General features: G+C 36.1%; 1 protein-coding gene across 1 annotated transcript in view; it reads left to right on the top strand.

Moving 5' to 3' along the window:
* Positions 1-14175, top strand: part of LOC115410209 (protocadherin-15-like) — a 409909-nt gene that overhangs the window by 368607 nt on the left and 27127 nt on the right. The window contains exons 36-38 of the mRNA XM_030121717.1: positions 7320-7341; positions 7823-7861; positions 8186-8259. Coding sequence (XP_029977577.1) covers positions 7320-7341; positions 7823-7861; positions 8186-8259 — 135 coding nt within the window. The remainder of the gene's footprint in view (positions 1-7319; positions 7342-7822; positions 7862-8185; positions 8260-14175) is intronic.

Raw genomic sequence — 14175 nt, 5'->3', positions numbered from 1 at the left:
GGGGCCAAAACCGGCCCGCCAAAGGTTCCGATCCAGCCCGCAGGATGAATTTGCAAAGTGCACGTTGGGACGTCAAACTCCAAAATAATAGCATAATAACCTATATATAATGACAACACCAATTTTTTCTCTTTGATTTAGTGCAAAAAACATTAAATTCTGAAAATGTTTACATTTACAAACTATCTTTTAACAACAAAATATGAATAACCTGAACAAATATGAACAACTTGAAATATCTAAAGAAAATTAAGTGCAATTTTAACAAGATTCTGCCTGTTACTAAATGTTTTGTGTCTTTGTAGATCTGATCTGTAATGCACATGTACATAAATTTAAATGATAAGTCGAGGCATAATATTGATAAAATTGTACTTACATTTCTTAACAAATTTCCTTTTTTACAGGTTATTCACATCCTTTTTGTTTGAATAGTTTGTAAATGTAAATATTGGCATAATTGAATGTTATTTTTTGCACTAAAACAATTTGGAGTTGTCATTATTTATTGGCTATCATGCTAGTATTGTACTGGTTCGGCCCACTTCAGATTAAACTGGGCTGAATACGGCCCCCGGAGGAAAATGAGTTTGACACCCCTGCTGTAAGTGGTTATAAAGTGATGGCTGACTGGTGTATGTCGAATTCTATGACCTGGGGCACCGCTACCAATTGTGGACCCCATGGAGGGTAAACGTTGTGGAGCCTTCAAAAAAGAAATTATCTGTAAATCTGTCATCGGAGCGGGGGAGGGGACATACTGTTACAGCTGGAGGTACAGGGGAGTGCTTCATAAGAAACGTAACAACAGCAACAGGCGTGAAAACGAAAGTACCGTAATTTCCGGTCTATAAGCCGATACTTTTTTCCACATGTTGCGAACCCGCGGCTCGAAAATGATGCGGCTAATTTATGTTTTACGGGCTAACGATCGATCAGGCTGTCGAAGAAGGAAATAGAGGTGCTGCACGTATGCTTGGCATCAATGAATCAATGGTGAGACGTTGGAGGCGGGGTGGGTGCAGCCAATAGTCTGGAGAGTTCGGTAAAACTTAACTTTGAACGACTGACTCAACTTCTGTGCCTCTCTTCTACTGTGGAGCTTACACGAAATGACACAACTTCTAACCTCTATCCACTGGGACCCATGGAATTGCTGGGCCCCATGAATTTGTCATTTTAGCCCCCCCCACACACACACACACACACACACACACACACACACACACACCCTTTACATTGCCCCAACCTAAGACAAAGCTACGTGTATTTGTCCAAAATCTTACTGTTATTGTCTAAGACACAGGTGTCAAACATGCGGCCCAGATGATCCAATCTGACCCGTGGGATGAATTTGTGAAATGCAATAAGGACACTGAAGCTATTATAAATCAGGGATATCAAAATCAGTTTAGTTTAGGTTCCACATTCAGACCAATATGATCTAAAGTTGGTTAGACCAGTAAAATAATATCACCTATAAATAATAATTCAAATTTTTTGTCTTTGTTTTTTGTAAATAAAAAAGAAACAAAAAAAAAGTGAGCTTACATGAAAATGTTGACATTTAGAAACTGTCCTTTCACAAAAAAATGTGAATAAACTGAAATGTCTCAAGAGACGTCAATGCAATTTTACCAATGTTCTGCCTGTTATTAAATGTTTTGTGTATTTTTAGATCCACTGTGTTATGTAAGTTGTAATTTACATGTGGAAATGATAAACAGATGCATAGTAGCGTTAAAATTGCACTTGTATTTCTTGCAACATTTTAGGTTGTTGATGTTTTTTTTTGTTTTTTTTTCATTTTGGTTTTTTTTTGAAAAGGTGACAAGATATCTCCACATTACCATTCATACACTTATTATCTATCAGAGTCCTTTTCATATTTCTTATTTTGTACATACAAAAGTATAAAAAAAAAGAACATATGAACTGGGTGGTTACAATTTCGGTATTTCTCACGTAAAAAAAAAACAAATAAAAAACATAGCATTTCAATACCTCTGGGTTCTTTAAACATTACACATGTTTATGCAGAAAAGTATAAAACAAAGAAAAAGTACAGGGAGATTCTAAAAAAGGGGACATTTGTAGATAAATTCTGGGCAGCTAGAGGATACAAACTTGATCTACTCGTCCCAAATATGATAAAAAAAAAAATATCCCTCTGCATTCTGATAGAGTAAGTCAATTTTTCCATTCTGAATATTTGCAAAATGATCTTGTACCAATTTTCTATTTTTTGTGGAGTTGGGCTTAACCACCTTCTTGTAATAGATTTCTTACTGCTAAAACCACGTGTAATAATTTTGTATCCTCCTTCCATTCTAGTACAGCGACATCACCAAGATATACATTTACAGTTATAGGTAATATGAACCTTAAAGACCAATATTAAAGTCCTGTGGATACCACTCCATTATTGGTGCATCTCTGGACAGTCCCAGAACACATGATAATGATTAGCCTCCTTTGATCCACACTGTCTCCAACACTCTCTGTATTTACCCTGAGGTTGTTCACATTTCTAATGTAACTTTGTAGACGTAAACATTATTATAATCGGCTAAAATTTGCTTAGAGGTGTTATTTATGTCTGTGTGCATAAGAAATCAATATAAGTGAATCCCCAAAGGAACTTTGTGTTGGTAAATGCAAGTTATGCAAATTTACAGGATTTCAGTTCTGTTGCAACATGTTGATGTTCATATGAACTATGTTTTCAGGTCGAAAATGTCCAATTTCATCACAGTTAATGCTATATTTTCATGTCACAAATGGCCAAGTTATATTTTAACTGAATTTACCTGAAAAACAAATATTCTATTCTTTTAGAATATTTCTTACAAGATTATACACTACATATCACATGTTTTATTTTCACAGGTTGTAATATGGAGTATGGTGCTGATCCATCCTGCTTATGTTACGCCAATACATACATTAAGAATGTCACACGTCACTTTTTAAATCAACAGTTTTCTAATAATAAGCATTTTTATAAAGAAATAACAATTCTATATTGTTATTTACTCTTTAGTATGATGATAAACTATACAATAAATAATTCTGATCCTAGTTTTTGCACAGGGATCATTAGTGTAAACGGTGACATGGCTGCCGAGCATCAGTATGATGGGATCCGTAACAACCATGTCACATCCGTCCACTGCCACATTTTGTGTTTTTGTGTCAGCTGTTATTGTTTTAGATCCACAATACTAACATTTATGAATAAGAGGAGAATTAGCAATAATAAGTATATAAGTTTATTACTAATAAAGTACTGGTACTGACCAGGTCATCATGGGTAATGTCACGTCCGTCCACCAGCAAAAGTTTTCACATACACGTACTATTCAAAATCCAATATTTCTGAAAATATAGCTTCCACTGTCAAATAATATCAGTAGTCTGTGCACAAATGGATTAGCATTATTTCAACACAGTTCTATGCATTTCTTACAACTTTTTTTTTTTTTTTTTTAACAAAAAATGGCCACTCATTTGACCCCCTAAGTAAATTTTAGCTGTAGTGTAATTTTCCTTTTTTTCAGCTGTTATTATTTTACTGGTCCGGCCCACTTCACATCATATTGGGCTGAATGTGGCGCCTGAACGAAAATGAGTGTGAGGTCTAAGATGACACTTGGATGAACAATAAGCCTTTGGTGTCAGAATGTGTTTGGTCAAAATAAATCTTCATACTGTCTGATTACCTAGTGTTTTGCTAGTGTGACAGTATGGGATGTCACCAAATTTGGTCACAGCACATAATGTGATGTGCAGACTGGTTCAAGTATGACACGGAATTTGGTTCTTGATAATTTGAGGCGGGGGTGTAAGAAAAAAATACAACAACACATCCCTCTTGTCAACTGGAAAAAGCCTAAATGAACTCATTCCACTGCAAAGAATTTCAAGGTTTATTTTCTCATTACTTCAACACGCTTTTATAATGACACAATTATAGTAGGCAGATATGGAAGGAAACTGGACAAAATTGTAAACTAAATTAGAGATATCACAGTTATGGAAAAAGCATCCTGCAACAATATCCTGCTGGAAAATAACAAATGACCTCAGGCAGATTCTGTAAGCATATCCAAAATAACCCCACATTTTTCTCACAAAGAATGGTCTAATGTACCAAATGATCTGAAAGATGCGGACAAACGAGGTTCGTAAACATAGCCGACATAATTGAAATGAAAGGGAATAAGACCGCGGAAATTCTCTGATTAATTATTACCTTGCATTTTAAAGCCACCCTGTCACTATCACACACTTCAGCTCTTCATTGAAAACAAACAAAGCTCCAAAAATATTATTTCCACTGGTTTTAGTTGGAAAAAAGTAGCCCCAGAGGAGATTCTACCTGACCTCGTCATATACAGTGGCGAGAAAAAAGTATGTGAAGCCTTTGAAATTTCCGCGTTTTCTCTATAAATCAGCAACAAGACAGTCTGAAAATACACCTGAGTAAGAAAGAATTGTCCAGAATTCCTCCTGAATGTTGTGCAGGTGTGATGTGCAGCTCCCACAGGCACTTAGTTGATGTTATTAAGGATTTTCACCAGTTAAATCCAAGGGTTCACTTTTTCCATCAGTGCTATGAATGTTTTATTTAAGAGTTGTGTTCAATAAAGACATGAAATTCTGTTTTTTTTTTTATTTTGTTTTTATCGAAACATAAGACACAACATCTTCCAGTCACATTAATTTGTTACATATTCCTCACACTTTATTACATATTTTAAAAAACACATTCTGCATCAAATAAGGGACAGTGAGGTTAATACATTTCTGGTTGTCTGTCACACTTTCTTAGGGATTAAAATGTATTCTTTTTTTTTTTTTTTTCCAAACATCCAGAGAGAGAAAAACATGGACATATCTAGCTTGGTAAGACATTCAGTAAAAAGGAAAGATTATGAGCAATAATAATACAAAATAGAAATAAAAAGTAAAAAAGGACATATTAAATTATTAAATCTGATGGTGTCCTTTTATTTCACCAAGGTGGTAAGACACATAGTTTTCCCATTTTTCCCAATGTTTGACGTATATTTCTAAATCTAGCTTATCAGTGAAGGTGATGTTTGTTTGTTTTTTTTTGGGTTTTTTTTTTTTTTTTTTTCCATTTTGGAAATGTTCCAGGTTATTTACACCCGTTGCTGAACAGTTGGCTCATTTTGTACCATCCATTTTTTTTTTTTTTGGTATTGTTTTTTTCCCTGCTGCCAAAAGAACATTCCAAAGATATCCATCTATTTTCATAGGTGGTGTTTTGAGTCCTAAATACATAGTTTTGGAAGTCAGAGGGAATGTGTGTTTTAAAAATTAGCTGCATTGCTTCACCAGTAGTTTTGTATACCCTGACAATCCCAAGGAAATTCTGTATTATAGCTGTTTGTTTGGTATTGGGTTAAGACCATTGTGTTGTGTGCAGATTAGGTCATAGAATAGAATAGAATAGAATAGAATAGAATAGAATAGAATAGAATAGAGAGTAGGGATGTAACAATATGAAAATTTCGTATCACGGTTACTGTGACCAAAATTATCACACAGTATTGTTGTCGCAGTATTGTTGAAATTGTACTCAAAATGTTCAATAAGTACTAATACACAACCTGAAATAATTTAGCCAAGTTGTATTTAAAAAACTAAATAAATAAAAAAACAAGAAAAGCACTCTGAGAACACAGACCTCCGCCAAGACAGATGTGCCCCCCCCCCCCCATCACCACCAAAATTTAATCATTTCTTCCTTGTGCCAGTATCAACAATCAACATTTCCTGAAAATTTCATAAAAATACATCCATAACTTTTTGCTTTTTGAGTTATCTTGCTAACAAACAAACAAACACACAAACACACAAAACAAAGCGATCACAATACCACCTGGTGGAGGTAATAAAATAATTGGTACAATGTACTTTCTGTTGGCAGAAACATTCAAATATTAATCCCTAGGGGTCTGAGCCTGTTTTGTCTGTTTTTCAGTACTTTTGATTTTGCCTTTATATACTATATACAGAAATGTTTACAATACCCATGTTTGGTATCTTCTATATCATCTGCCTATTATTTTTTTCACTTTAACCTACTATAAAAAATAAAAGGCCACAAAACACAAAAAAATATAAAATCCAATTTGAAAAATGTATATACTTTATTGCGTAAATAACACAAAGATGCTTCACGGACCCTTTCAAAGACTTTAAAAGTGAATACTGGTTCCAAATATTGGGTATATAAAATCAAATTGAAATAAATTAAAACTATACTCAAATAGTTGACATAAAAGCATAGCTTTACAAAGGGTTTTTTCCCCTAAAAGTGCAGTAATCAAACACAGTTATCATGATAATTAGAATTTAAACAGTAATGTTAACCGTCTGCAATTTTACTGCGGTTTATCGTTATACTGGCAATCATTACATCCCTAACAGAGAGTGTATCAGAAAAAGTAGAGACTCAGAAAAAACAACATAAAACCAAAATGCAAAGACATTTTGAAAATCTGCTCATATGTGTTTATTGACCATGTAATTCTCCCTTGATTGACACCAGTGTCCTGGGTCAGTTTTCATGCTTCAGTGAACAACACTAATTTGAATTATGCAAAATAAAAGTCTTTTGCGCATGGAAGTGTAAAGGTTAATATGAGGTCTGTCACCACGGATGACAAGTTCCATTGGTCTTTTACTTGCATATATAAAACAGGAAAAAAAAAATCATGTTAACCTCCTACCATCGATACAAAGATTTCACATTAACGACAGGTTTGAGTCTATCATGCCAAACACAAGAGGTTAATGCTGTCAGTGAGGGTTCTTTAAGTGGAGGAAGACTAAACGTGCTAGAATCCTTCGACTAACAGAAGTGTGTGCTTTCAGTTAAAACCCTGAAGTAGTAAAACCCAAATCTTGACTCACTGAGCCAATTTTGCTATTAATTTTCAGTTTCTCACTGATGTGTGAAATCTTTAAGGGACTTGGCTAAAAAAGTATATTTCAGGGAGTACTCCACTGTAAAAAGTTTGAGAACTACTTGGTTAATGGAACAAAATAAATACTTATTATCTAAGTCAGTGATTAAAAACAAAACAAAAAAAAAATGAACTCTTGTTGATTTATCAGTCCTCTTATTTCACACATTTGAACACATTTACATACATGTTACCCCCCCTCCCTTTGTCTTGGAAACTGGTTTAATTGTAACGGTTCCATTTCTCGTTAAGAGTTCCATCAAATGTCAGGTTTTGTAGGTAATGCTGGTCTTTTTTTTTACTCTTTCTGATCTTCAGGCGTGGATATGGACAGCATGAGGTAGGTGTCTCGGCTTTCGTCGCATGTGCGTTACAGTATTTTTCTTTTCTTTTTTCCACTAAGATGGAGTTGTGCTTTTCCTGCCTTTTTTTCCATTCTTTTTGTGATTTTATTCATAAGGTCATGTTCTTTTTTGTGGAGCAGCATGCCTCCATGTCTGTCCCTGTGAATCTGTGCACCCCTTCAGTGTTGAATATTAATATTTAACATTGATTAAAACTATCGACTGGCCTTTTCATGTTGAAAAAAGCTGACATTTTTGTAATGCAGGATACGATTAATAATATATAGATATGTTGGATGACATAAAATGTGTTATCCAGAGAAAATGAAAAAAAAACAAACTCTTTTAACAAATGCATTTATCGAATTCTCTGCATTTCAAAGATATCAGCGAAGTTTTCAAATGTTTTTATACCATTTTTGGGACCAACTTCTTCCATTTGTCTTGTCATTTGCTGCTTTTCTTTCCCTCTGGCAGACACAACAACTTCTCCGACCTTCTCTGCTCAGACCAGAGGTACTTTATCTTTACTGCTCTTCTTTATTCTCCTAGTGTGTGTGTTTTCTGCCCGAATGTGTGTGAGTCAGTCGTCGTATACGTATCCTTCAAGGTTCATCCTTACGTTGAGACGCTGATTCACAAATGTAAGCGCGGTTTTATATAATCAGTGCTGAATAAGTTGACGATCAATGTGTTTAAAATAACGGCATGCGGTTATGCTGGTGTGCTTAGAACTCCCACATAAATCTGTGTAAGCCTTACGCCGTTTTATGTAGGAGCGCTAATCCTTATGCATCTGTATGTGTGATTTAGAGCTAATTTAGTCTGTAAATCCAACAGGAGTTGTCAATGGAGTCTGGCATCGACCCTGGCCAGGACTATTACACGCAGGATTATTACAACTATGACCATGGGTGAGTACATCTGTCTGGAGAGGTGCTTTTTTCTTACATACAAGTTCATTTTCTGCTCGTCTTTATGCTGCTTGACCTTAGAGTAGAATGGATCTTTATTGTCACTGTTACAGGGACAATAAAAATCAGTCTAGCAGCTCTTATCTGATTCTTAAAGTAGAAAAAGAAAAAAAAATCACATGAAATTATACTGAAAATATTTACTGAAAAATACTAAAAACATGCCAAAAAAAAGCAAATACTAAAAACACAGAGACAGAAGGAATATATAAAGGATATGTACAAGGTAATAAAGGTGTAAAATTTAAAACAAGGTGCATAAGTCAATGAACTACTATAAAATAGTAATAATAAATGTGTGACTCAGGTGCCTTTAGCCTTTAAAGACGTTAACAGCAGCCGGCAACAAAAAGCATCTACTCATATAAAACATTTATTAACTTCTGAACCGTTAAACTGATCAATACATTTAAATAATTCAGGTAAAATGCAGTTTCTCAGTTTTTCATCGACATCAGATATGACCCATAGAGAACGTGGAAACACCGGCATGTTCTGCTACATTGATTCACCAGTAAAACCATGTAATTTGACAAATGACAGTGGTTTGCAGTTGCCTGTTTTTAGTTCAGTTTAGCCATAAAGACCCAAACATCCATCACCAACCAACAGCATCTACTAATGTAAATGTTTAATGCCTGTTCATCCACTAATCCTATCAATACATGGAAATAATTGGTGTAAAATACAGTTTGTCACCTTTTCATTGTCATCAGATATGACCCATTTGGATGTTCAGATGCTTTGTAGTTACCGTGGAAACACCATTTTTTTTACAATATTAATTTAGCAGTAAAACCCATGGAGTTGGATCAATGACAGTGGATGGAAATGCTTAGTTTATGTTCGGTTAATAATAATTATTATTATTATTACAATAATACATTGTATTTGGTGGCATCTTTCAAGTCATCCAAGGTCACCTTACGGACAATAAAAAGCATAAGATAACAACATCAAACCTAATTAAAACAAAACATCACCCCAAAAAGAAGTATAGTATACAGTGTCCAGTCAGAGTGACTATGCCAGTTTGAACAGATGGGATTTGAATGTGGTTTTAAATGTTACAGGGTGGGGAAGCAAAATTTACAATGAACATTTAGTTGTTTTTTCTCAGCAGGCACTACGTCTATTGTTTTGAAACCAAACATATATTGATGTCATAATCATACCTAACACTATTATCCATACCTTTTCAGAAACTTTTGCCCATATGAGTAATCAGGAAAGCAAACGTCAAAAAGTGTGTGATTTGCTGAATGCACTCGTCACACCAAAGGAGATTTCAAAAATAGTTGGAGTGTCCATAAAGACTGTTTATAATGGAAAGAAGAGAATGACTATGAGCAAAACTATTACGAGAAAGTCTGGAAGATACTATTAAAGAAGAATGGGAGAAGTTATCACCCCAATATTTGAGGAACACTTGCACAAGTTTCAGGAAGCGTGTGAAGGCAGTTATTGAGAAAGAAGGAGGACACATAGAATAAAAACATTTTCTATTATGTCAATTTTCTTGCGGCAAAAAAATTCTCATGACTTTCAATAAAACTAATTGGTCATACACTGTCTTTCAATCCCTGCCTCAAAATATTGTACATTTTGCTTCCCCACCCTGTATGTGGTGGAGTCTGACTGTTAATGATATATTTTACAGAGAAAGTCACTTTTTCTGCAGTTCACTCTGTTTTTTATATAATAACCTTTGAATTTACTGAGTTTTAATGGACATCTACATGATCAGTAAATTAAATACAGGAAAATGCTTGATTTATCCTGATAAAATGCAAAATACAGGGGATAATATTATAATAAATGGTGATAAATCCCTTAAAAAAGGTCAGATAGTGAGAAAATTCATTTAGTAAACTGACCCAAAAGTATCACTGGGCCTTTATGGGTTAATGATATATTTTGCTGAAAAAGTTACTTTCTCTTTAGTTTTTTTCTGTTTCAATGTTACTACTTTAGAATTTCCTCTGAGTCTTAATGAACATCTACATGAATAGTAGCTGCTTTTCACTGACAAATGCAAAGGGTAACTCACCACAAAATGTGTTCTAGGTCTTGCTGGTTAATTAACAGCCACATTTGGAAACTTTACTTTGGGATTATATTGCAATGGGAGCTAAATCTTTAATTTTGGTTGGTGATTTATGCAAATGAGTTTAATTATATGGGTGATTTTACATAAATTTGGCTAATTGTGATTGACATTTTAGTTGTACTTGTATTGAAAATAACTGAGCTGTAAAACAAAGCAGAGTAAATACAGAGGACTCTGATATATAGCACTTCCTCCCTTTAATCTGCGACCTTTGACCCGTTGCAGTGACTTGCAGGGTTTCCTACAAGTCTGATCAAACATATTTCCTCCTACACGAGTGCGGGGGGTCGCTGTGTGGACTTCTTTCAGCCGATCCTCTGCTCAGCCCTGTGGCAGATGCTTTTTGATATCAAGCTGGCCGTGTCACTCACACAGTCTGCCGGGTGCTGTGAAATCCTGACACTGGTGACCCGCCTCAGATCGACTTCCCACTCTCTCATGGTTCATATGATGTGTGAACTACTGGAAATCAACAGCTCCAAAAAGTCAGAGTGAGATCATGTAGTCATTATGTGTGTGTGGGTCACTGTTGTGCAAGTTTATTCCAAACTGGAGTTACAGATTACTTGTTACTGTTATTTAAAATCAATTTCTTACCTTACGGGTGACATGGTGGTGGATAGTGGATAGCACTCGTGCCTCACAGCAAGAAGGTCCTGAAGTTCGATTCCAGCACCAGTCGATGGGGGTGGGACCTTTCTGTCTGGAGTTTGCATGTTCTCTCCGGGTACTCCGGCTTCCTCCCACCTTCCAAACACATGCACTGATAGGTTAATCTAAATCGCCCATAGGTGTGAATGTGACAGTGATTGTTTGTCTCTATATGTCAGCCCTGCGATGAATTGGCGACTTGTCTAGGGTGTACCCCGCCTTGCCCATAAGTAGCTGGGATAGGCTCCAGCGACCCCCCCTGACCCTAGTGAGGATAAAGCAGGTTCAGAAAATGAATGAATGACTTCTTTCTTACCTTACAATACTACTGTCTCAGAATTGTAATCAAATCAAATTTTATTTACAGGGTGGGGAAGCAAAATTTATACTATTTTGAGGCAGGGATTGAAAGACAGTGTATGACCAGTTAGTTTATTGAAAGTCATGAGAATTTATTTGCAACAAGAAAATTGACATAATAGAAAATGTTTTTATTCTATGTGTCCTCCTTCTTTCTCAATAACTGCCTTCACACACTTCCTGAAACTTGCGCAAGTGTTCCTCAGATATTCAGGTGACAACTTCTCCCATTCTTCTTTAATAGTATCTTCCAGACTTTCTCGTAATAGTTTTGCTCATAGTCATTCTCTTCTTTCCATTATAAACAGTCTTTATGGACACTCCAGCTATTTTTGAAATCTCCTTTGGTGTGACGAGTGCATTCAGCAAATCACACACTCTTTGACGTTTGCTTTCCTGATTACTCATATGGGCAAAAGTTTGTGAAAAGGTATGGATAATAGTGTTAGGTATGATTATGACATCAATATATGTTTGGTTTCAAAACAATAGACGTAGTGCCTGCTGAGAAAAAACAACTAAATGTTCATTGTAAATTTTGCTTCCCCACCCTGTATATAGCGCCAAATCATAACAAAAGTTATCTCATGACACTTTGTATACTCAGTGCCAATGAAAACGCAACACTTGAATGTGTTTTATTGTTCCTGAGCTGCATCAATATGTTTAAGTTTTACCTGTATAAGATAATCCCAGACAATTTCTTAACCTGAGACGTGTTGAGCTATTGTCACGCTTGAATGAACTTGTCTGCATTCATAAGACTTGTTTTTCTCATTGCTCAGCAACGAACTGCTCAACTTAAGGAACTGTGGTCAGTTAAGTAGTGGTCATGTTCTGTATATAAAGCCAAGCTGAAAAGCACCAAAATCATTTGCAATAACTCAGCGATACCTAGACTGACACGTGACCACAGATGCCATGCTATGGGGCTCCTGGAGGCTGGAATCTCTGCTCGGCAGGTGGCGCGCCGTTTTGGATGCAATGTGTCCACCATAGTCAGGATGCAACAGAGGCATGAAGAAACTGGCTCAACTGCAGACAGACCTCGCCCTAGACGAGCACGTGTGACCACGCCACAGCAGGATCGCTGCATTGAGCCGCAGCACCTCCGGGACCGCTTTGTGACTTTTGGTTTTGGGGGTCCTTGAGTTTCTTTCTTTATCCTTATTTTTTGTCAACAAATTTGGATGTGATTTTTTATTTTTACTGTATAGGAATGGCCAATGATTAATTCCAAAGAGTTTATGGAATAAAAATCCTCATCGATTTAAAAAAAAAAAAAAAAAAAAGAATCTTCAAGTGTTGCATTTTCATTGGCACTGAGTATATATAGAGTTGGTCAAAACCAGACTCTAAGCCAATTTACAGAAACCCAACAGAGTCCTCCAGGAGCAAACACTTGTGACTGCTGACAGTGGTGAGGAAAAACTTCCCTTTAACAGCAGAAACCTGGAGCAGACCCAGACTCCTGGAGGATGGCCGTCTGCCTGGACCAGTTGGGGTTAAAGAGCGAGGGTAAAGGAAAACCAAAAGAGTGAGCGATAGAGAAAGACTAGGGGAGAAGAGGGGAAGTAGGGGGTGACACATGGATGCACTTGATGCACAGATGACTGAACTAGAACATCTATACGTTACCTGACTCCTGTATTACATTTGAGTTACATACAGACTCTCATCACAAATGGCACATGTGCAGTAGACGCATAAATTTGCGCCCTGAAGTACATGTGGACAGATAGCTCAGTAAATAAATCTACGATGTTCAAATCCCAGCAGGAACGCTTGCATTTTTTCAACATTTTACATGTTCAGTGCCGAGGATCCCGGTAGATAAATCTGCATTCGATAAAGAATTCTAACTAGTCATAGAAACGCTAGCTTACCTTGTCGCTTAATTTGTCGCAGCGTGCACTGTAGGAAGCGGAGTTCCACACACCTGCTTTCGCTCGGTCAACATGTTTGCCGTTACTCCTAATGTGGCTGCGTGGAGCTCCGCTTCCCACAATGCACGTTATGACAAGTTTCTGAAAATGCCCGAGTGACCTACCGACTCTGTCTGTAAACAAATAGATTGTTCATTGTGGAGTACACTTCGAAATTGTTCACCATGAGGGAAGAGATTCAGGTGCGTAATCACAGAAAGACTTACGGATCAGTGATACTTAGGCTATGACTGCGGTTTTTACAGATTTGATGAAAAATTGGTGCCGAAAGTCATACACAGCTTTAAGGTCTCGCGGTCTTAATGTTTTATTTTGTGTTTTTGTTTTTTTTTCATTTGAGCAGTTAAATTATTGGCAAAAAGTGTGTTGTAATGTAAATGCTATTGAACATGTACTGAGTAAAATATTACTGAAAATTGATCAGTAATGCCTTACACTACTGTGTTATAGCAAAAAGTAATCTGTTACTGTAATCAAGGTTATAATAGTTTGGGATTTTTCATTATAGTTTGGTTTTATTTAGTTTTGCCTTTTTTTCTCTAATCTAGTTTTAATTAGTTTTTTGAGCAGGTTTGCTAGTTTTTATTAGTTTTCATTTTTTTTCTAAATGCTTAGTTTTAATTTCGTTTTAGTTTTGTCGTATCTTTTCTCTTCTTCTCCGTCGTATTCAAATAAATCCCAGACAGGACTCTGCTGCTTTCTCCCAACTTTAGTCTCCATGTTTCCAGGTAGAATGGGGACCAGAAGACGACTGTAAACCACAAGTGAACACAAGTGACGAACCGTGAA

The sequence above is a fragment of the Sphaeramia orbicularis genome, chromosome 19 (genome assembly GCF_902148855.1).
Source record: "Sphaeramia orbicularis chromosome 19, fSphaOr1.1, whole genome shotgun sequence".
Taxonomy (NCBI): Eukaryota; Metazoa; Chordata; class Actinopteri; order Kurtiformes; family Apogonidae; genus Sphaeramia; species Sphaeramia orbicularis.
The sequence above is the reverse complement of the archived record's forward strand: the minus strand, read 5'-3'. Positions and strand labels throughout refer to the sequence as shown.